Raw genomic sequence first — 23,800 nt, 5'->3', positions numbered from 1 at the left:
ACTTGGAGCAAATATTAAACCTTTTAACTGCTGCAGAACATAATGGAAAAGTATTTTAGTGTGTTTAATTGACTTTGAAATATGTTCTTGTACATGACAAACTTACAAAATGCCCTTTGCTAAGTCTAGCTTGACCTCTTGTCCTTATTTTTGTTCTTTGTTGCATGCAGTTTGAAGGAAATAGTGCGCTTTTGAGTCGTTTGTTTCATGATAAAGTATTTCAGTTGTAGCTGCTTTCATATTACCCTTTATCCCCAACTTTCATGCAATTAACTATTTATTACATTTGCAGCAATAAAGCGGAGATTGGAATATGAAGTCTCTTTTCTTTGAAGTGCCTGGATATTTAGTTTGGGTAGGTGCTTGATTTGTAAGGTTTAGAAGCAAGCTAAGTTATAGAAGAACTGAGTCTAGAACTTCATTATGAATTTTTGGTTATGTTTCCCCTAGCAAATGGCTTTAGCAAAGAGAAAGCTGAATTTATATTCTAAACTCTTGTTGATAATATTGGCAATGTTTTCTCTAACAGGGTCTTTCAGAATTCACTGAATACTTTCTACTTGTATTACTGCATAACCGACAACAGGTAGAGGACAATAAAATTGTTAAGGCAGATGCTGGATATATTGTTAATATTCAGCCAAAAACAACACTTGGAAAATAATATAATTGACGTTTTTATTTTCAGGGTTGCACCATTTAGGAGTCAAGAACTCAGCATAATTTACATGATGCATTGATGATTGTAATGATCTCATGTCCATGCAGAGTTCTGTATGTTTGTGCTTATAAGACCAAAGAAGAACAGAAAAGATTAGAAGTGTTATTTGTTTGTATATCACCCTTTAAGACATACTCAAGGAAGTTACTTTTTAAAGTACAAAACAAAAAGCACAGTATTAAATTCCAGTAATATTAAAATCAGGGCAAAAGAACATGCTTATTTTTTACACACTGGGAGAGCCAAATGAGATCCAGTGCAGATCTCTTGAAGGTTCATTCCATAGGCAGAGAGCAATGGGATGCCACGAAGAAGGGCCTTGGACAGCAGGAGTGAGTTCCTATTAGCTTCTTTTTGCAGATCTTAGCAGGCAGACAAGTTCTTAAAAGGACCTGGGCTACAACTCACACAAATGCTGCTATGAGGGTATTTTTTTTCTCTATTCCAGTTGCCATCATTCCTCCCTGCTTCTTGGTATATATGTATAGTTGTGGGTAACTATTTACTTATTTACTGATTCTCAAATTTGGATGCTGCCAATTTAATTTGACTAATGGTGACTTCCAGTAGCTAAAACACTCATAGCATGAGTAACAATTTAAACAATGAAATCTGTGGTAAAATGTAAACATTAATACATCATTGATAAACAATAGCTTAAAATGTCCACATTTGTCTGAAATGGTATAGGGTTTCCTGCCTAAGCAGGGGTATGGATTTGAAGACCTCCAAGGTCCCTTACAATTCTTCTCTTCTCTTCTCTTCTCTTCTCTTCTCTTCTCTTCTCTTCTCTTCTCTTCTCTTCTCTTCTCTTCTCTTCTCTTCTCTTCTCTTCTCTTCTCTTCTCTTCTCCTCTCCCCTCCCCTCCCCTCCCCTCCCCTCCCCTCCCCTCCCCTCTCCTCTCTTCTTCACGTCCCATTACTTTCTTAAAGTAATGATGTCCCTAAATACAATAATCCCATGACAAATACAAGAATGGCACATAATTACTCTAATACAACTAGTTTATCTTTTCCTTTACAAGGCTCTCTAGCAGTGGTGAAATTAAGCTGGTTTTATCTGGCTCGGGCGAATTGGTAGCGCCAGTGGCGGGAGGCTCTGCACACCCGCCTGGACATCATCACGTAGCATTTTTGACCCTCTGCACATGCGTAGAGGTGTCACGCGCAAGCGCTCACATTTGTGAACCGGTAGCAAAGGTAAGTGAATTTCACCCCTGCTCTCTAGGGCAGAAAGTGCAACAATAAAATATAGGGCTTGTGATTATTAATAAAACAATGTATTTTGTGTAATTCTACTGCATTTTTATTACAATTACATTACAATTATGTAAGTCTATGGCATTTTTATTACAATTACAATTATGTAATTGAATTGCATTTTTATTATAGTAACTGTAGGACAAATATCAATGGCAATAACCCAAACTTGTGCTAAACTTCAACTGTAGCTTGGATTGTTGGATATAACAAATGATAGCACAAAGTCGGACAACCTGCAAATATATGTGAGGGTCCTAATCTGGTAGAAGCAATCAGTGACAGGCAGACTTTGTGTTCTCCACCAGGGTAATTCTTTAAAATAGGATAAATATAGATCTTCGTTGGTTCACTATAGGGAGAGAAACAAAGAACCATATGGCTCAGGGAATCCACAGTTGTACCTCAACTGCTAAAAATGGGTGTTTTTATACCATCCCCACAGAACTGCAGAGGGTAATGCATCCAAGCTGCCAAGGTGAAAGGCCGATGAAATATGAGAATTAGAATTTGCGACAGATAAGATAATGGCACATGCCATTGAGAAGAATCCATACAATGTAAATGTTATGTTAAATATAAACTGCTTAAACTATTTGAAGTTCAATATCCACCACCACCACCATCTTCTTAGCATTATTCCCACAGGTTCAGGTCTGCTTTTAGGATTGATGAACGCCATCTTGCATGATTAGATGCAACATACGAGTCCAAATGGGCAATTTTCATGTCTGCATTTATTGTGTCTTGCCATCTTAGCTTTGGCCTTCCATACAGGCACTAGCCATCTGTGTTAAAGGGGAGGATGAGGCAGGGAACGGTGATTGATGATACTGATTGAAGATCAATGTCCTGGATACATTGTTTAAAGTGACTCCTGGCATTCTCAAGCCCTTTGTAAAATTTTCTTTTCTTGGGGATCTGACTCCACTGGTTCTTTCGCTAACAAAACCTAATACAGTTAGTCCTTGATATATGACCACAATTGAGCCCTAACTTTCTGTTGCTAAACAAGAGAGTTGTTAAGAAAGTTTCCGTCCCATGTTACGGCCTTTCTTGCCACAGTTGTTAAATGAATCATTGCAGTTAAATTAATAATATGGTTGTTTAGTGAATCTGCCTTCCCATTGAATTTGCTTGTCAGAAGGTCACAAACAGTGATTACATAATCCAGGACACTGCAACCATTATAAATACATCCCAGTTGCCAAGTATTTCAGTTTGGTTATATGACCACTGGAGTGCTGCAACAGTTATAAGAGTGAAAAACAAACATAAGACATTTTTTTTCCGGGGCCTTTGTAACTTTGAACAGTCACTGAACAAGTGGTTATAAGTCAGGTACTGCTATAGCAAACTTTAGTCCTCAGGATTTTCTTTGGAAAGTCTCTGTCCACTCTAGCACAACAAGATTGCAGGCAAGAAGTGAAGGCTATCCAGAATAGCTCAGTCTTCACTCAGTCTTTCACTTTGGAAAATCTGTTCATTGGGGGCTACGTTAGTAGCCAATCCACCTCTGGAATACTTTGAGACAAATCAAAATCAAGTTAGGTTTTGCCACACACTTCTACTTTTACAGGCTTTTTACACAATCTTTTAAAACATGATTACCATGTTTTTTTCCTTGTGTACTGGAAATACATTCACCTTACAGACTAATGTCCATACAGGTAACTTTCCTTGCACTTTGCAATCATTTTTCTTAATGGACTCAGTCAGCTCATTTCTCATAGCATTTTAATTAATTTGTTTTGCATCAGAGTTCCTTTTTCTTCCATTAAAGAAAATGCGGTTTTTGCTGTATTCCATTCCACCATTAGCATTGTGACTTCCATCAGCTCTGTCATGGGGATACAGCTTAATACAAACCACATTTGTTCTTCCATTTTTCAGCTAAAAACTCTAAAGGTACAAAATTAAAGATGTAATCATGGCTGTTGTACAGTTAGCAATTATGCATCCACAAGCCAACATGTCTCATATACTTGCATCTCTTCCATTATTTCTTCCGCAGTAGTTTCAAGATAGTCTTAGCAGGTGGCAGTGCCTGATAACCTTGACTTAGATTAATACTTGAATGGGAAACCTCGAGGGAATACTAAGTTTGTAGTATAGACTGAGGATAAAAATCAGAAAATATCTGGAAGAAGGCAGTGGCAAATCACTTCTATGTTGTTGCCTTGAAAACTACATGGATATATCCATAATGTCTTGAAAGTTGAAATACTGTCAACTCAGGACAGTATTGTAGTATAGATAATGATTTAACATTAACTTACCTGTTTTATGGCTGATTTGGAAGCAAATACCACCAAGACCTTTATAGATCCTGGTACTGGTTTTGATTGAGACTGTATTCATGCAATACATTAAATTATACTTAGCATTAACCATAGTTAATTTAGGGTTAATCTGACATTTGATATTTAAACTATCAATATAACTATTTTGGCAAGAGCCTCTGCTTCTCTGTTCCCCAAAACCATTTACTGGTTGATACTTCAGGTTTTTTTATTTAGTTTAGGATCATATTTATTGGTTTATTTTAACAATACAAGTAGTCCTCAACTTACAACCACAACGGAGACCAAAATTTAAGTTAAGTGAGAAATTTCTTCAGTGAATTTTGCTCCATTTTATGACTTTTCTTGCCACATTTGTTAAATGAATCATTGCAGTTGTTAAATTAGTAATACAGTTATTAAGTGAATCTGGTTTCTCCATTGACTTTGCGGGTCATATGATCAAAAGGTGATCAAAAGGTGATCACATGACCCCAGGACACTGCAAATGTCATAAATGTGAATCCGTTGTCAAGCATCCGAATATAAATCTTGTGACCATGGGGATGCTTCAACAGTCATAAGTGTGATAAATGGTCCTAAATCACTTTTTTCAGTTCTATTGTAATTTCAAACAGTCACTAAATGAACTTTGTAAGTCGAGGATTAGCTTTATATATAGCCATTCATCTCCCATCTGGGCAATGCAAGATGTTTAAAAACCAAGAAAAGAAACAACATCAAATACAGCGGTCATCCAAACCAATCATTTGCCTGAATGAAATCTGAATCTTCATGTTCAATAACATTTGCTGTTGCCAAAATAGTTACCTTATTTAGAGGTCCACTGGCAACCATAGATTAACTATGGTTAATGCCAAGTATAGTTTGATGCTTCTAATATCCCCTTTATTTCTCAAAAGAAGTCCATATGTGTATGTGTATGTGTACGTGTACGTGTATAAAATGAGATGGTGTTGCAGGAGCAACTCCTTTTTGGATCACTCTTGTATATTTCCTCATTTTTCTGGAGGGGGGGGGCAATGGGTAGTGAAACCCAAATTAATTGTGAATCTAGGTTCAGACACACCAAACTGTTCTTAAGGTAGGCTAAACTACCTTAAGAGTAATGTTGGCAGCTTAACCAATATTTGCAATAACACTCCAGATTCTGATGATGTGATACATCAAAACATTATTTGAATGCATTTTTATAGACCTCTTTTCCTGCAAAATCAGGAAAAGATTGCACTAAAAATGGTGCAGACATCATGATCATTAATACATTGTATATTAGTGATGTTCTATTTCTCCTCTTCTAAGTAGTGGATTCAGGAATAGTCGCCTCACAGAATTGAGTTCTGCTCATGTTAATAAAACTGTTAGCAATGAAATACAATGTATTTTAAGTGTTGGTTGCCTGGGCTGTGTTTAATTGTCCAAAAGCTGTTTCAAAATCTCTTTGTTGTTACTATCGGTGAAGTCTTCTTAATCTGGAAGCTCAGTAGTTTAAAAAATTCAGATATGTGCATCAAGCTCTTGCTATAAGTTTGGCTATGAATCCATATGTAGCTATTTTATGATCAAGGAGACCAAGTAGCAGTTCCAAATGCATCTTGGGTTTCCTTAGAAACTTACCAGGTATTCCTCAATTAAAACAAAAAGGAGCCATTGCTGGGAGCCAAGTTTCCCTGAGAGATGCCTTTTGTTTGCTGCTAATTTTCTCTTGAAATGCTCAGTTGGAAAACCCTGAATATGTTTTGTATTGCAATTTCAGTTTAAGGTGAACTATAACTAGGGCCAAGAATTTAAAATAGTTACTCATTTTAGAGTGGCGTAGCCTGAAAGACATAGACTTTTAGTGGATTGCTAGGAGGAGAATAGCAGGGGACATGGAAGGCATTGGCTTTTTTCTGCAGGCAGTGATGGATCATCCCTACTGTGCTGGTTGGCAGATACTGTATGGAAAAGCATAGCTCCTTTATGCCAGACTTCAGTACTTCTCACAAGAGATGTTTTTGTGAGAAGGGAAGCAGGGAGGAGAAAGTAAAAAAGAAGAATCGTAGAGCTCCTAAGGAGTTTTTAGGAGGAGAAACCAGTTTTTTCCATCTCAATTTGTTTTCCCTTGGTTTTAAATATCTATGTATCTATGTTGTTTTTTCATTAGAAATAAAATGCCTTGAAACAAAATCCTATTTCTCTTTTTTTTTGCTTTTTTAAAAATATACACCTTGCTCTTTCTTAAACATCAGTTCTTGTGCATTCATATTCATGCAAGTATTTTTAAAGTCGCAGTTGGATCATAAGCAGAGAGAGAACCAAAACACAAAAATTTACTATATACTTGAAACACGTAAAAGTAGGTATTGGATAACTTGTAAGCTGTTGTAGATATTTTTTCAAGATCAGTATCCATCTTGTTGTAAATGGGAGGGAGGGGAGATTTTTGTCTTATTTTGAAATTCTGCTGTTTTGAATATGTTAACTAAAGGAGATGCATGGTGTAGCATCACCTTTCTATGAATTACTCAGGACATTATAATGATATTGGCACTTTCTCAGAAGTGGTATTCAGCCAGTTCGGACTGGTTTGGGTGAACTGGTAGCACAGACGATTAGTTGGCTCCGGCCACCCTCCCCCGCTCTATTCTGTCATTTATTTCCTGCTTTGTAGCTCATCTCAATTGCATGGCACAGCTGATTCCCCCCTCTGCTATTCTACTTACCGTTGCTGACTTGGAAGGTAAGCAGCTGAGCTTCTAAGTGCTCCATTTTCAGCACTGCGCATGCGGAAATATACACTCACCAAACCGGTTATTAAACCGGCAACATCCCACCACTGCACTTTCTGGATTTGATTTATTTGTTCAATTTATTAGCCACTCAACTCAACGAAGTGATTCTAAAATTATAAAATAATTTTAAAAACAGTAAAAACATCCATAAAATAAATACAAACAGCATTGCTGTTCTGTGATTTCAGAAAGAGGCAGCCTGATTTCATAGCCTCCATAGCAATCATTGCTTTGTCCAGTTGGTATCTAGCTCCATTCATTCATCTTAACAATTCTACTTTCCCATAGTTGGATGACTTGAATGATTTGGACTTGAATGGTTTTCTGGAACTTTGGTGGATAATTCTGATGAAGCCTTGCTGACCTCTGAAAAAAACTGAGGTCTAGCAGGTTGACACTTTGGACCCTGAATATGTAATATTATTTGTATTAGATAAGTCAGAAGGTAACAAATTGCACTATATGCTTCAATATCCAGAGATAAGCATTTCATCAGTTTTAACAGGGATCAGCCATCAAGACAAGACAGCTGCTTGTTCAGTACAAATGCTTAGTACAGTACAACAAGAGCATATGTGTTTCTAATTGTGATTAAGTCCAATGATGGGAAAATCAGCATTGCTGGTGCAGTTACATTTGTAGTATGTAGGATCTATGAAGGTTAGGTGAAACAAATTCTTTATTTCATCTTTCTAAAGGGAGGGTTCATAAAGCATGCCTGTGTGTGTTTTTAATGGGCAGTTTTCTATTAATTTAATATTTTAAACAAATCTTTAACTCTCACATAGTGAATGTTCTTCCCTGCTTTCTGAAGGATGGGAAAAAACAGGCTCACTCTCATTCCAAAAAAGACAGAGTGGCTGTTAATTCAGAAGCCTATTAATTTCAGGACAATATCAATTTTGTCATCCCAAAGGAAGAGCAGGTTCTTCTGGACTCATGACTTCTTCTAGAAAAATAGGTGGAACCTGGGACCAGGACAAGTTTTACCTGACTCTAGCTCAGTGCTGGGTTGTCCTCAATTTGCACCGGTTCTATAGAACCAGTAGTAAAACTGGTGGGAGACTTCACCCACCAACCCCGATGTCATCAGAATGCTTCTGCACATGCGCAGAAGAGCGCACGCGTGATCGAAGCGAGCGTGTGCGCGCAGCCCCATTGCGAACCAGTAGTAAAGGTAAGTAGAACCTACCCTGCTCTAGCTTGTGTACCAATGTGGCTTTACCATGAACAAGATGGATGGACAGCAGTCATATCTCTCGTCCCACACTTGGGTTATTGCATTGCACTAAAAGTGTCTGTCCTTGAAGACCATCTGGAAACTGAAGCTGGTTAAAAATACAGCAGTCCATGTGCTTGCTGGTAAGTCTTCTGACCCACACAGAAAGAAAGATAGTTGGTGGTATCATGTGATCTTTTTAACAAGCAATTAATGTTTATCAAAAGAAGTACAAATAGTATATTACGATATGACTGTTCCTTTGTTAAGATAATGGAAAGTTGGGATGTCAGGAGAAACACAAAAGGCAGTTGAACTGCACTGACAAGATGGACCCTTTAAGAAGCATGTGCTCAAAGGCAAATGTTGATTGAATAAAAAAATGAATAGGGAGAGGTTCTTTGGTCCTAGAGAGAATGAATAAAAATCAAATTGCTAAACAAATATATGAAAGAAGTATGAATAGGTTGAGAGGAAGAAGACATGAAAATTGTGATTGTGAGTAGTGAGAATCCCAAATCACAAAGGTACAGACCTTTGAAGAATAAAAGATACATTGGTATAGGGACATGATAAAAGCAAATATGGTTTGCAAGGTGGAAATGTATGGTGAAGACTCGGTGCTGATAAAAATTAGATTTAGTTGTATTTCCTTTTTTTCCTTAGATCCCACCTCTTTGATTTGATTATTTCTTACTCATTTTTTGTGACTTTCCTAATATTGCTTATCCTGAGAGGATATATAGGTAGTCCTTAATTTATGATCATAACTGGGATCGAAATTTCTGTCATAAGTTAGTGCACTCATAGAACAAGAGGTCATTTGACGGTAGTGAGTTACAATGGCATTCCTGGCACTCCCTGTTGTATTGTTAACTGGATATTCACCCCAATCCAAGCCATTCTGGGCTTGGTCCCACCCACCTTGAACCTCAGTGAGATAAGAGTCTGTCTCCAACTCTGTCATCCACCTGTCTCTCCTCACACATATACCCTTTTTGTTGCCCTGCATTGTGGGGGGGTCAGACAATCTCAAAACTGCATGGCTGTCTTTCTTGTCCCAGGTACAAAGGTAAATCTTATTTCTTAACTAAGACGGTTTTCAAACAGAACTCTAATAGCAAAAGGTTTGAACAAACAAGAGAGCAGCTACAAATAAGGTAAAATGAGGGTTGTCGCCAAAGAATCTGTGAAGTCCATTGCTCTCCTTATATAGGATTGGTGTCTTGCTAAGCACCTTTGTTCATCCCTCCTGTCAGGGTGGACCCTTGCATTGGTGTTGGTGTTGGTGTTAGGTCCTCCTCTTTGTCTTCTGAGGCCAGTAATAAATGGTTGCTAGGCAACTCTTCCAGCTTCATCCCCTAGGGCCTAGGCTGATGATCCCCTAGGATGATGGTCTAAGCCAGGAGTGTCAAATTGGCGGCCCATGGGCCGGATGCATCACACACAGGCCACGCCCACCCTGGCTCCGCAAAGGCAAAAAAATGTCGCAATATGTAATGTGATATCACGTGATGCAATTGGGCTTGACACCCGTGGTCTAAGCTGTCCATGACAGTGGCTCTGGGGCAGCTTGCTGTGCCCTGGGAAGCCTCAGCCTGTCCCAGCAAGTGCCAGCAAGCATTCATTCATCCAGTTGCCTCCTCTCCAAGTTTCTCACACTAAACTTTCATCTTTTGTGGTCAGCTGCTGTTGCTGAAGTAGAAGTGCTTTGCTGCTTTTCCATTTCCTTTTTGGGCCCAGCTTCTCCCACAAATATTTCCTACATATGGCTAAAGCTGCACTATCTTTGGAAAGCTTCTCAAAGATAGTGCAGCTTTAGCTATATGGAGCTAATGTTTGCGGAAGATGCTGGGTCCAAAAATGAAGCAGCAAAAGGTGTCTGAAAAGGAGGCAGCAAAAAGGGTCCAAAAGGAGACAGCAAAGGCAATGAAAATGTCCAAAAAGGAGGCAGCAAAGGCAATGAAGCACATCTGCTTTGGCCAAGATGGCTGGGCGCAAAACAGGAAAGGTTGGTGTAGGAAACTGGAAGAGAAGGTGGTTCTTTGGCTGATTGCCATCTATAAGGCTGGGTGCGGGGCAGAGATGAGGCGGATAGGCAGGTGGGGAGCTTGAAGTGGTCATAAGTGTGGGCAACCTGCCAAGGGCCTGACTTTTGGTCATATGACTGCAGGACCATTGCAATCACCATCATTTTGGACATGGGCCCTAAATCCATTTTTTCAGTTGAATGAATGGCCATAAGTCAAGGACTACCATTGTAGGGAGATGGATATGTGTACGTTTTAGTCCAGATATACTGTAATTCAGCATAACTGAGATAGGCATGCTGCTTTTTCATTGATGACAATGAGATTTGAAACTTTGGTGTCAAGAGCTCTGAGCTTCTTGACAATTCACTAATTGTTGGCATGTAAGAGATGCTTAAGTGGTATATAGAAACATCCATTCATGAATGAGAAACATTGGTTTTAGACATTTATTGTAGAACAATTTAGCCACAAATCAATATTCAATGTGATAATTTTGAAAATCTTGTTCTAAAATGTTGTAGCTTGTTGAAGTATGGGGATAATCTTCATGATGGATGAAGATTAACTGAGAATTAAAGAATATAGATTGGTATGGAGTAAATGCATGGTGATTGTTAACACAGAATTTGGTTATATGCTACAAGGACAAATGTCTGACAAAGTTTTGTTTTATGAGAAGGCTCTTAATAGATTCAAATGCTGCACATAAAATCTGCAGCAAAAGCCCTCTATATTTTCATTCATTCATTTTTATTGACAGTACTAGGAGCCCTGCCAGGAAAATAGTCACACCAATTTGCAGTGCTAAAGGCGGATTAACAACATAGAAGGGATGTGTCCTGCAAGACACATAATTAATGTACAGTAACAATATCAAATGTAATGTTACTCAAAATATCCATAATCAGTGTTAAAATAATATTTAATGCGATGTGGAGGGTCTGTGTGTTGCCTTGAGTCTGACTGGCTCCTGTTGACTTTTATAAGATCAAAATGCTGCTATTGATCCTAGACCAGTTTTGAAAGTGTGTGAAACACTATTCTACACCACCTTAGGACAAGATGTAAGAAATAGGTGTTTTAGTTTATGTCTTTGTGTTGCATGAACTTTTTTCTTCTTGCAATGAAAAGTAGAGATTTTGCGTTTCTAAATTTAGAATCTAAAATGTTTTTCTGGATTTTAGATTAATCTGTTTTTACTAAATTAAAAAATAAACAAAACCAGTAATTTTTGTAGAAACCCTTTTTTTCTGAATAGGTCAATGAAGATTGTCAGTCAGCCAGGTAAAGTTGACTGAAAGTTAAGTCATGGCAACTGGATTTAGTTTAAGACGTTTCGCTGCTTATTCTAGCAGCGTCATCAGTCAGAGCAAGTTAAATAAGCAGAGAGTCGTTGGAGTGTACCAACTCTGGCATCAACTTCAGGGATTTCTTCCCCAAAGTTTCTTCCTCTGAGATTGGTGCAGGAGAAGTTGGTACATTCCAACGACTTTTGCCCAACTAATTTGTTCTGACTGATGAAGCTGCTTAGATGATCAGCGAAACGCCTCCAAGCAATAAGAAAATAAGTCCAATCAGGACCATCACATTAGGATTACGATGATTATTTTCAAATCCTTTTTTTGTTTGGGAATGTATATAATAATATCTCCTCCAGTTTTTCCCCAAGCAGCCACTTTGTAAAGCATTCAGAGATAGTAACTGGCTCAAAATCACCTGTGGATTTTGCATGGGTGGGTGGAATCTGTTCTGCAGTTTTCTGTACTTAGATGAAATAGAAATTATGGTCAGATACTTTGACCCCCATCATATTATTGCCTGTGTCAGTTGCAGAATCCCAATTGAAGAGAATGAAAAGCCAAACCCAAAATGTCTACCACCAGCTAAGACTATGAAAGAGATTTCTGTCATGTGTCAATAATTGTGCAGTATTTCTGCAATACTGTGTCCACCTCCTTTTTAGAGTACGCTGCAGAAATAATTACCTTTGCCTTGGACGTGTGCCACAGGTGGTACGTGGAGCCATATCTGTGGGCACGCGAGTCGTTGCCCTAGCTCAGCTCCAGTGCGCATACATGCGCTGGCCAGCTGATTTTTGGCTGGCTCCGCCCATGCCACCCTTCCCTCCTAGGAGTCTCCACGCGGCCCATTTTGGATGCCAGGTAAGTACAGGGCTTGCGCGAAGGCTCTGGGAGGGCGTTTTCAGCTTCCGGATGGCCTCTGGGTGGGGGGAGGCCGTTTTCACCCTCCCCAGGCTCCAAGAAAGCCTCTGGAGCCTGGGAAGGGCAAAAAACGGGCCTACCGCACCCACCGGTAACCTTTTTGCCATCGCGTGCCAAAAGCAGGGGTGCATGGGGGGGTCGTGCCCGTATGCATGGGGGTGTGGGGTACAGGGGGCATTAAATTATGTGTGTGGGCACGCGCGTGACTCATCCTGCACTCCCCCTGCTTTTGGCATATGATGGCAAAAAGGTTAGCCATCACTGCTATATAAATTGAATGATGAATGAATAATGAAATGAAATGAATAACAATGCAACTTATATGTAAGATAATTCTAAGACTGAGAAGTCTTAGTCTTAGAATTGAGACCCCTTGATCTTTGCAAGAGCCTGGCACGGGCTACAGATAGTCCTTGACTTACGACTACAATTGAGCCCAATTTTTTTGTTGTTAAGTGAACCATTTGTTAAGGGAATTTTGCCCATTTTACGACCTTTCTTGACACAGTTGTTAAGTGAATCACTGCAGTTGTTACATTAATAACACAGTTGTTAAATGAATCTGGCTTTCCCATTGTCTTTGCTTGTCAGAAGATTGCAAAAGGTGACCACGTGACCTCGGGATACTGCAACGGTCATAAGTGCGAGTCAGTTGCTAGGCATCTGAATTTTGATCATGTGACCATTAGGATGCTGCAACGGTCATAAAGTGTGAAAAACAAATCAAAAGTCACTTTTTTCAGTGCCGTTGTAACTTCAAACAGTCACTAAATGAACTGTTATAAGTCGAGGGTTACCTGTATTGTGCAATTGTTGCACAATATTATTGTTCTTAACTTTCTGAGCATTGATTAATGTTAACAGTAATTCCAATCTATTGGTTAATTTTGAAGTCATTTGATGTGATTTTGAAAGCCTGATTGTATTTAAAATGACATTTAGAAAGAATCTCAGCTTCAGTTATATGAATTCAAATTGACTGAACCTTTTTTTTGTGGAAGAAGTGCAATGTCTCAGAGAAATAATATTAAACTCAGAGAATGATAATTGCACAATAAGTTTGCTTTTATAATAAAAGACCCAATTTTTATTCACAAATAGTTTTAGCCAGTTTTACAGGGTCCTGCTATTGCACTGTGTGAAGTCAGCAAAAGAAACTGCAAATGTTCTTCAATCAGTTTTGCTTGGCATCTTTTGCCTTGAGATTGGTTTGAATAAACCTAGATGGCTCTGTCCATGGCTTTAATAGAGTTAGTCCTCATCTTACAACTCAGTTGGGACTGAAATTTCAGTCTTAAGTCAAGGAAGGCATCCCTGTGATTGGACCCAATTTTAACGCAAATATTTTTAATGGTGATCAATAGGGAAATCATGCAGTGGTTAATCCGAATCATTAAGTGAATCACATGATTGTAAGTCTGAATCCAGCAAAACCTGCAAATAACATTGTAAATCGTGGTCATGTGACTGCAGGACGTTGCAACCAATGGTACATGTAAGCCAGTTGCCAAGTGCCTGAAATGTGATCATATGACTGCAGAGAGGTGGCGTGACATTTTACAATAGCTGGAAGTGCTTTACGGGTCGTAAAGCATTTTTTTTTGAAGCCACTGTACTCTGAACAGTTATTAAACAACAACAGTTACAATCCATGGATTGCCTGTATATCTAAACCAAAAGGTCTCATACTTATTTTTTAACCAGCCAACATGCTGAATTACTGTTTATTTTTAATTTATGTCTCCAGATTGATAGAAAAGAACACATTATCTTTCAGCATGAACTGCAGGTTTTTTTATTCCTGGCTGATAGTGATGTTTGAACATGAGCAATCCTCGTATGTTTAAAGGATGTATATATTTCTCAAATGTCATTTTTTGAAGTGCAGAATTGCCTTAAATAAAAAGGAGCAGGAAGTTCAACTCCATTCAGTTTAGACTCACAAGTAAATGTTAGTCTGGGAAGAAGAGAGGTGAAACAGGATATTTATTTTATACGATTCTTTGATGTTTCATTTGTAATTTCCCTTCAGTTAGCCATAAGAAAAGTGGGAGATAAAGCTCAGCTGAGGGAGTTTGCAGGTTGCACTACAGACATACCCAATTCCTACAACCGTTCTTCATGTTTTAGCTTCCAGTTCCCTAATCATCTTTGTTGCTCTTTTCTATACTCTTTCCAGAGTAGATGTAGAACTCTGCAAGGTTAACCCTTTTTCAGCACGTGGTTTAATAACACTGCTTTGATTCATCAATTCATTGGTTAATGCATTCCACATGTAGCATATGTGCTCAAGCTTGAAAGTATTTAGAAATTTCAGGAGATGTGGTATGTATATAGTTAGTATGCATGTACATATAACAATTACATCCTTCCCAGTAGTGGGTTCCACTTATCTTCACTTCTGGTTCGGAATTGGGAGCGTGCACGTATGTGACCTCACTTCACTCGCGTGCGGCCCTTCTGCACATGTGCAGAACTTACTGTGCATGGGCAGAGCATCTGTGATGATGTCCGGGTGGGTGGGCGGAGCCTCCGCCACTACTGGTTTGCCCAAACCGGGGTGAACCGGTAGAAACCCACCATTGATCGATCCAGCTTGTTTCCTTTCTCACTGCTGCAGAAATAGTCTATGGAGTTTTCTTCCTTGTGAGCTGAGCATGATATTCTTTTTCTCTCAGTATTGTCAGTTGACCTCCTCGGCTTGCTCTAAATAGTTTTTGTTCATTTATGGGATAGCAGACCTCCAATTAAAAAAAATGCCAAAGATTTATAAGCAAGTTACCTATGGCAAATTTGATTGCTATTCTTTTAATAAGAAATACAGTAGACTTTCATCTGTATTTTCAAACTCAGTGACATTTGAGGCTTTTTTTGGTACTCTTTTTTTAAAAAACAGGTTTTATTGGTTCCCCCCCCCCCCACCATATTCACCCACATCTTTTTTGAACAGAGTATTGGCCATATCTTATCTTATACAATTAATCAAATTCAAATACATTTTACTCAATTACAGTTTTTGCCGAAATCTCCCCCCCCCTTTTTTATCATGTCTCAATATTTCTATGCTTACTTACATAAACAACATCTTCATTTGCCCTTAAATTCTAATTATTGCTATTTATTCATATTTGTTCTCTTTTATTCTTTAAACAATTCATTCTTTATCTTAATATCTTTATATTTGTTTGGGGTTGCCTTTCTTCCATTTCATCTTTTTTATTGTACAGCAATCTTTCTCCTCAAACCTTCCACCTCTCTCTTTTCTTTCCTTCTTAACTTTTTCTTCCCCTTTTCTTCTTTTCCTCCTCTCTACTTCCCCTTACTTTCTCCTTCTACTCTTCTCTTCCTCCCTCTCTTACCCTCACTCCTCCTCTAGTTCCCCTTCCCTTCCTCCCTTCTCTTCCTTTCCTCTCTCTCCTTCCTTCTCTTTTCCATTTCTCTTCTCCTTCCTTCATCCCTCTCTATTGCTGTATTCATTTTCAATTTTATATTTTCCACTATGGAGTCCAGGCAACCCTGATCTTTCTTTCATTTATCAAGTATATTTCTCAAAATTTCCCCTCATCTTTTTAATTATTAGCAGTATATTTCATCTTATTCCATTTTCTACTTTACTTCTTACAAGTATGTCATTTAAATCATTTTTTACATTTCAATTTCATTCAATTTTACATTTAATTTCCATTTTCCATCTTAATTTCAATTAATTCTTATGTTATAATTTATTCTCTCCTTTTAGTGCTTCCTCCAATATCATTCTTTCTTTCACATTGCATCTACTGATCTATTTTTCATTTAACAGCATTTTCACATACAATTTCTACAACTAGCATCCTTCTCTTTATTAACAAATTAACATTTTCACTGGCTCTTAACCATTTTCTCTTAGTCTCTCCACAGTTCCCTTTCTTGATGCTTTCCTCCCTTTCTCCCATTTCTTTACCTTCTTCTTTTTCCTTTTCTTATATCTCCCCTTCAGCCTTTTTCCTTTAATTTTAACTATTGCTTTTTATTCTCAATCTTTCCCCATTTATTTCTCTTCTCTTCATATTTGAGATGTATTTTCCCTTATCCATTTTTATTCTATCACTGTTGAACCCAGTTGATCATCTTTATCTTTTTTTTCAATTATTTCCTTTTCAATATTATCTCCTTGTTTCTCTTGCTTCTCATTCATCTTTTCTCTTTCTTTTTTTCTTTTGCAATCTAACCAATCCTCTGCTTCTTTGTTTCTCTTAAATGCTTCTCTTATTTTTTTGAAACATCTCCCTTAGTGTCTCATATTCATCCTCCCAATTCTCCATATTTTCAATTTTAAAAGGCTAGGATTTTTAAGCTTGTTCTTTTCATTTACATATGCTTCAGGTTTCAAAGTCCATATAATGTCTCTTTAAAAAAAAAATAATGTCCACTTCAAATATTTACTTGAGCCAGCACAGTTTTAGTCTTTGTCTCTAACCTTGCTTCAGCTGCATGAATATGCATTCCCATGCCTCTCTCTTACGCTCTTTCCGCCAGATGTCTTTCTCCGATTCACTAGTCTTCTGGCAACAAAATCTTCATTTTATAGTCCACAGGAACATTTACTTTCTCTTTTCCAAATTAAATCCTTTATTGTTTAAAAAATGTTTTTCTGTCTCCTTTTTCCTTGTCTTATTATTTTTTCCATTTCCATTATAAATCCAGGTGGAAGATTCCTTTTAGGGCTTTAGGTTTTGTTAAGGAATAACCCTTGAGTAGTAAGGGTGTGCACATTAAAGCAGTTGAGAGTAGTTATGAATAAACACAATCATCACACAGATACACTGAGTCGTGTTACAGTTTACATTCAGGAAAAATAAAGCACAGTCCAATAAACAAAGTCTTCATACCAGTTGTGTTAATCAAACACAGTAAACAGTTCTTCTGGAGTTGCAAAAAGTAATACAGTAAGTCAGATAGAGATATCAGAGAGCAAGAACAATGAACAGAGCAAGCCACGTTTCTAGCTCCTTCTTGAGGAGATTGGCAACAAAGCTAACCAATCAGGACACAGTATGATGCAATACAGCAGTCTTAAAGCTATACAATACAATACAATGCAAACATACATTGATAGTTTATATATTGCCAACCCAATAAGTTAGGTAATAGTCTTATTCCTAACAGGTTTGATTTTAAAGTTCCTTTTTTTTCTCTCTCCACTTAAGTTCCCCAGTGCTAATTATCCGCCAGTTTCCGCTGGGATTTCTTTCAAGCTGTTAAAAGATTTTTCCTTTTTACCTGTGAGTTGGCTAATTACTCACCTGGCAACAATACTCCATTCAATTACCGTTTCTACATTCTCTCTTTCTGATCGTGGCCATTCTGGCTTGTGACAGCTCCTTAATGGCTGCCTTCCTTCACCGACGGGTTGAAGACTAATGCCGGCACTTCAGGGAACTTGGTCTTTCCCTATCCACAGTGTCTTCTTTCTTCACTGTCTCCACAAGACAGCTATGATTCCTGGGGATCCCCAAAATTGGCTAGGATATCGGTGTTCTCCTGGAGCCCCAGAATCCACACCATATCGCCCGATGCCGGCCACGCCCCCTCTTTCTTGTACGCTTTTGATGTAAGATCTCATAGGATTTGGATATTATCCTGGAATTATGGAATTTTATAATTTTTTTCCCCTCAAGTTTTTATTCTTTTTAAATTTATACATATTATATGGATGGTGTAGTGTTTGAGTATCATACATTTCAATACAGATAAACATATTCATAATTATTACATTCCATTTTCCTTATTCCATATTATTTACCCCTATCTTTTACACAAAATTTTTATTTTCATATAAATATTAACAAGTATGCAATAACATCTAAATGGATGCGCTTTAACGCCCACCGTATTATCTTTTGTTATAACCCTCAATAGTATAACCCTCAAGTAGAAAAAATACGAAATTGTCCCTCTGTTTTTTTTCTCCTATACACCATATTTCCCAATTTTACAACAATCCATCTCCTTTCCTCTTCTTTCTCCTCCCTCTCTTCTCTTCTCCCCTCTCTTTCTCTCTACTTCCCTCCTTCCTTCTCTTCTTTTTCCCTCTAATTTCCTCTCTCCCTCTCTCTTTCTCCTCTCCCCTCTCTATTTCCCCTCTCTCGTCTTCTCTGCTTCCCTCTCCTCTTTCTCCTCTTCTCCTCCCCTCTACTTCCCCCTCTCCTTTCTCCTCTCTACCCTTACTCTTTCTCCTCTCCTCTCCTCCTCCCTTCCACTCCAATCCATTTCCCTCTCTCTTTTCGTTGTTGTATATAATATTCCCAATACCTACAGGATATGATGTATTTTCCAATTAATATCTCTTTCAACTATAACTATACAACTTCTTAAAGTTACATTCAAAAATAAAAGAAACAGACTTAATCACTTAATCATAATCACAATTATAATATACTGATTAATCTTCATGTTAATAATTTTATACACATCATCATTCTAATCATATATATATATATATATGCAACTACAATATTATTCTTTTAATACTAACATCACTTCATTGATCAAACAGCATACTGTCTGAATACCAGTTTCTTACATCCTAACATTTCAAGCTTACCACCATTTTCATTCTTTGTATCTATTTTTCATGTTTCTTTTCCTAACTTATTTGACTTTGTGATATATTGCTTTACACCCTTCCATTCTAAACTTCCACTAATATCTCCCCCCTCCACATTATTATATTCAAGGACATGATACTCTGTTTCGTTATTCATATTCCCCTTATTTAACTCTTCCTCTCTGTATATTTTAAAGTTTGTTAATACACATAAATATATCTACTTTCACATTACCTACACAATAGTCATATTTATACACTTTTAATAATACCATCATTCAACCTCTCATTTCCAATTAATAATGAATTCTCACTCATAATTTTCCAGTTTCATATCTATTTGTGGTAATGTTTATTTTCCTCCCTCGCTGCTCAGATATTCCACCGATTGGGATAATATCCACTGCCACTGGACTGACTGGGTGCCATTCAAACTTCCTCTACAGCCTGGTCACGCCCCTTTCTTCTGCGCATGTCCAGTCTTTTCACTCAGTCACAGGTGATTAGACTGGTGTGCCTTTCGTTCTAGGATACAATTTGTCAATTTGTTGCAAACGTTAGGGTTTTTTAGCTAAATTTCTGTTCGGAGAGTCTTTTTCTCCCCTTAACCATTATCTCTTATCCACATCCCATCGTTTAATCCTACATTTTTTTGACTTGTCTCCCCTGTTTTCCTCTTAAGTCTTTTATTCCCATCTACTTCGAAGTTTATATTCTGAATCCATAATTTATTTTTTCTCCATGCCCTGTCTTTTCCCACTGTTTAATTTGAAAGCTTTCTGCTCTAAATCCTATCGTTTCCCTCCAAACCTCTTCCCATTCTTCCCATTTCTTTTTAAAATCTTTTAAAATGTTTTCCCCCTGTTTTAATTCCTCAATTCTTATTAATTTTAATAGTGTCTCCTCCTTGTTATCTTCTTTTTGATGGTTTCTCAGTTCTAATTCCCGTTCTGTTCCAGCTGATGATTCCATTCTTTCCTTGACTTAGTCTTTGCTCCTTGTTTCTTATATATAATTTTCCTGTCTTCTATCTATACGATCAAATATAGGACATACACAATGTCCTTGTGTAGTTCCAGGATAAGGTCCTTAATGTCCTTAATGTTTTGAATCATTAACTCCATTCCGTTTGAGTCTCCACAATCGTCAGTTCAGAAACCAAACCTCCAAGTCAAATTTAACTGTCTCATCAATGTTCAATCAAATCAGTTAGTTACTTCAGGGATCCTCCACTCTTCAAATCGTTTTTGTATATATCCAATAGTATTTAGGAGTCCTCAGACACAAATTCTTTTTAATATTCCAGTCTCCAGTGGTTAGAAGGTATAGTTTAACAGTTATTTCCCTTCATTTCAATATTTACTCCCAAATTGCAAAAATTCACTGTCATCAGCAGATGGCACTCTTTACTTCACTCTACTGCCTCTCTGCTTTTATTTTGACTCTGCTGCCGCTCCGCTTTTATTTTGACAAGTCCAATTTATTTCTCTTGCTTAGTTTAACTTACAACTCCATTACTTATGGCAAATTATTTGAAGAAAAGGTAGGTTTATAGTTCCAGCATCTTAATATGCCTTCTTAATATTACACCTTTTGTTTTTGGGATTCCATTTCCAACTTAATTTTCTTTTTAAACAAATATTTACTTCTTTAAATTTCCAATATGCTTTTTCACAATAGTTACATGCCACTGTAACAAATTATTTTAAAGGGAATTCCCCTTAAATTTTTTTTGGGTCCAGCTTCAGCTGTAGATCTTTTCTTTCCAGACGACACACCATTCACCGTTTCTCTCCTCCTGCACAAACTTATGGTTTCTGGATGTTCCCCGGCTTCATGGCAGCCATTTTAACTGCCGCTGCTCCTAGTCTTTGGATGAGGGGGTTTTCTGAGTCAAGGAGGGGAGATGCGGCTCCCCTCAACCTGCAAGGCAGTCCCCCTTTGCTTCATCAATCCTCCACGGTGGCTATGGCTTCAAATGAAGCCCCCAACAGGGAGAACTTGGAACGGACGCACGGAGGTCGCGGCTCTCGCTTCTGAAGGTGCCAGAAGTTCAACTGGAAGTCAGAATTTTATAATTATGGAATTTTATGGAGGAGGTTTTTCAGATTACCTCCTCCATTTGGAACCTCTCAGGAAATATTGTTTTAACATAACAATATTTTCAGAAGAATCTCTTCCCATTATTCAGAAGATATTAGCAGGAAATGCTAGAAGGCAAAGAGAGTTTGCAAACAGAAAACATACACAGCAGTTGCCTTTCTTAAGGCATATGTTATGGACTCTTATGCTAAAAGACCTGTGTGAGTTGGATGTGCAATTGGAAATATATGCCTCCAATACAGGAAAATTTGTTGTAGACCATTTTTTTAACAGACCAGCATGCAGTAGAAGTCTTGAATATGGACCTTGGAATCGAAAATGCTACTTATTTAATGTTGTTGCATGTGCTAGATTTAGTTCTGTAAAGTGTTAACTTCAGTTTTAGACTTGCAGAAATAAATAGTCACATGCTAGCTCCCTGCGTTTATTGCTTATTGACTCTTTCTTGTAAACTACAGGATTCCAGAACCTGGAGTGTGTAATGACAATAGTGTATGATTCTCTCCATGCTGCTTGTTTGAAAGTTTTACTATAGTGGCCTGGTAGTCTTCAATGTTTAACTTGAATCAGTTTGTGAATGCAAATATTTTTTTCTCTTTCATGCTTACCATATAAACACCTTGCAGAAAACTGCAGTAAACTGTAAGTAAATGAAACTTGGAAATGATCCAGCATTGAAAATTTTAGCTGGTTTATTGACCTTTTTCCTTTTACAAAATCTTAGCTAAATCTCTATCCACAAAACCCTATAATTTAGTCTCACTTTTCAGCACTTTTTAAAGTTTGATGTTTATAATACCTAGGTTTGATATTTATCTATTCTGTGTTGCTTGGCTAGGACTGTGTTTGGTGATTATGGGGATTGCAGTTCAGTACATTAAAAGGCATCAGGCTTGGAAAAACGTTTGTGTTTTTCCAAGCCTGGATTCTTATATTTATAGGTTCAGGAAAAGCTATAAATGTAAATGATATGTCCCAAATCATAGATCACATAAAGTATAACTCTATTTTACTATTCAGAAACATAAATTGGTCCATTATGGTGCAGATAATTTATTGATGATTTCACTGGTTCTACTTAATTACTCTAGGGACAGAATCTCCATTTTATCCAAGCATTTATTTAAAAACGGGGGGGGGGGAGGGTAAAGGGGGGGGGAATGGTCCAAGAAAACGAAGTAGCTAAAGTAGAGCCTGGCTAATTTTCTTTTATCAAGCTACCAATGCTCTACATCAGAGGTCTTCAAACTTGGCATAGCTGGCTGGAGAATTCTGGGAGTTGAAGTCCACAAGTCTTAAAGCTGCCAAGTTTGAAGACCTCTGCTCTACATGGAAAACCAACTTCAAATCCAATGTTGCATTCTAAAGTGGCCACTGTTAATAATCAAAACCATAGCACCTCAAACAGCTACATGGTTTAATTAAGGAAATACCCATTTTACCAACAGAAGATTAAAGCTCTTACTCAAGGCAAGCTGCAGTCTTAACACCAGGATTTTCATGATGTTGGGTCAGATCTGGTGTCATTCATTCCTCTAGGCAAGAAGAGGCAATGAGCCTTAATTTCCTGCTCAGATAAAAAGTCTTTTGTGCTATTTGGGGCTGAGGGGAGAACCAAACCTGAAATAAAAAGGAAATGTTTGATGTGAGCATATTGGACATCTTGCCTCCTGGAGTTGTGGACAGCCATTTGTCTGAGTTTAAACTTAGTCATTTAGAAAAGAAGAGCCTTCAACTGCATTATTAGTGAAAGGAGTAACTTTACTAAAGACAAGTGGTTACAAGCAAGGTAAAGCCAGGTCTGGGGTTTGTATGCGAAATCTGCCCGTTTACTTTCCCCTTTTTTAGTTTCCCTTTATTTATTATCTGTTTAGTTTCAATGGAATTCAAACAAATTGTTTTGGTAACTGTCCTGTTTCTTGGCAGGCTCGGTGATGCTCCGCATTCCATTCCCACGCTTGTAGCCTTGAGGTCAGCTGCCCAATGTCTCTGCCAGTATTTGGTATAGTTTCGGTGTCTGATTTTTCTCCCTCCCAAGAGTTAGCTTAGCTCCTCCTTCCCCTGGGGCTTATGGCAGTTTGGCATCATGGAGCAGAGATGAGGAGGAGCAGAATGGCAGCACTGACAAAGTGTTCGTATTCTAGGCAAGAAGTAGAAAGTTAAAACACGAAGACCTCAAGGTCCTTTCCATCCATATATTTCTAGGATTCACCCCAGGCGCGCACCTTTTCTTCTCCAACAAAGACAAGCTGGCCAATGCAGGATGGAACAGGGAACTGGCATTCCTCATATCACTCTGGTAGAGGGTAGCAGAATTATGGTTGGCATAGCAAGTGCTCCAGCTGGATTGCCTCATCCCTTTTACCTGATGTCTTCCCTATTACCTATATAGGCAGGACAGACCAATACTGGTAGGTGCTCCAGCCTTACAGCATTGTCTAGTTTCTTTTCTTCTCTTTCAAATAATTTTGGATAATTCAAAGAAAACTGCTTAGAGGTGCTCCAATTAGAATTCCTGTAAGATCGCTCTTGTCTTAGAGGAATGGCGAGTGTGAAGAAATAGAGATCCTCACTTTA

At 37.9% G+C, this 23,800-nt stretch overlaps 1 protein-coding gene across 7 annotated transcripts in view; it reads left to right on the top strand.

Moving 5' to 3' along the window:
• ARL15 (ARF like GTPase 15) overlaps positions 1 to 23,800 on the top strand; it is a 160,763-nt gene that overhangs the window by 4,940 nt on the left and 132,023 nt on the right. For 3 of the 7 annotated variants that reach the window (XM_060690699.2, XM_087885661.1, XM_087885662.1), the window contains exon 1: positions 10,545 to 12,471. The exons of 1 other annotated variant lie outside the window; for it this stretch is intronic. In XM_060690699.2, coding sequence (XP_060546682.2) covers positions 12,385 to 12,471 — 87 coding nt within the window. In that variant the 5' untranslated portion in view covers positions 10,545 to 12,384. Of the gene's footprint in view, positions 1 to 292; positions 356 to 10,544; positions 12,472 to 22,735; positions 23,635 to 23,800 lie in introns of those variants that run through there. 3 more of the 7 variants (XM_034440866.3, XM_087885663.1, XM_087885659.1) reach the window with 2 other exon arrangements.

This window comes from Pantherophis guttatus, chromosome 2 (genome assembly GCF_059756535.1).
Source record: "Pantherophis guttatus breed Tessera chromosome 2, ASM5975653v1, whole genome shotgun sequence".
NCBI classification, from domain to species: Eukaryota; Metazoa; Chordata; class Lepidosauria; order Squamata; family Colubridae; genus Pantherophis; species Pantherophis guttatus.
The sequence above is the reverse complement of the archived record's forward strand: the minus strand, read 5'-3'. Positions and strand labels throughout refer to the sequence as shown.